The sequence below is a fragment of the Suncus etruscus genome, chromosome 14 (genome assembly GCF_024139225.1).
Source record: "Suncus etruscus isolate mSunEtr1 chromosome 14, mSunEtr1.pri.cur, whole genome shotgun sequence".
Lineage (NCBI taxonomy): Eukaryota > Metazoa > Chordata > Mammalia > Eulipotyphla > Soricidae > Suncus > Suncus etruscus.
Genome location: NC_064861.1, coordinates 83,770,447 through 83,771,163, shown reverse-complemented (window position 1 = coordinate 83,771,163; position 717 = coordinate 83,770,447). Strand labels below are relative to the sequence as shown.

At 59.1% G+C, this 717-nt stretch overlaps 1 protein-coding gene across 1 annotated transcript in view; it reads left to right on the top strand.

The window, feature by feature from the left end:
• Nucleotides 1-717, top strand: part of LOC126027672 (interferon lambda-3-like) — a 1,141-nt gene extending 424 nt beyond the window's left edge. Inside the window, exons 3-5 of the mRNA XM_049786675.1 lie at nucleotides 232-375; nucleotides 455-538; nucleotides 619-717. Coding sequence (XP_049642632.1) covers nucleotides 232-375; nucleotides 455-538; nucleotides 619-717 — 327 coding nt within the window. The remainder of the gene's footprint in view (nucleotides 1-231; nucleotides 376-454; nucleotides 539-618) is intronic.

The window sequence follows — 717 nt, the reverse complement described above, 5'->3', positions numbered from 1 at the left end:
TTCCTCTGCCCATCTCACCTACTCTTGGTTAAACCTCCCCTCATTCCTAGCTCTCAGGGCCTATATCTGATGGTTCCCTCAAATATCCTCTCATCTGCCAAGTTGGCTGAGCCACTCCTGCTGCCCAATGGCCCTCTGGTCAAGTATTTGTGTCTCTTGTCCCAGCTCTGTCCCCTAGGAGGGGACAGGGTCCCCTCTCTTCCTCACCATTGTCTCTCCTTGTCTCTTTAGGTATGGGAGCGACCTGTGGCCCTGGAGGCCGAGCTGTCTCTGGCTCTGCAGGTCCTGGGGGCCATGGCTGAGCCATCCCTGGGGCCTGTGCTGGATCCGCCCCTGCGTACCCTGAAACTCATCCACACCCAACTCCAGTCCTGTGTGAGTTTGAGACTCCCTTAGGACCTTCCTGCCCCTCCCCGTGTCCTGCCCAGTCTCACTCTCCTTCCTCTGCCTTTAGGTGCCCCCTCAACCCACAGGGACGCCCCGCATCCGGGGTCGCCTCCAACACTGGCTGCATCGAATCCAGGAGGCATCACACAAGGTATGTGAGGGATCTCTGTGGGGGGGGCAGGAGATTGGACCCCGATGGTGATGCCTCTGACTCTGCCTGTCCTACCCCAGGAGTCCCAGAGCTGCTTGGAAGCCTCTATCACCTTCAACCTCTTCCGGCTGCTCACCCACGACCTGCGATGTGTGGCCCTTGGAGCACTGTGTGTCTGA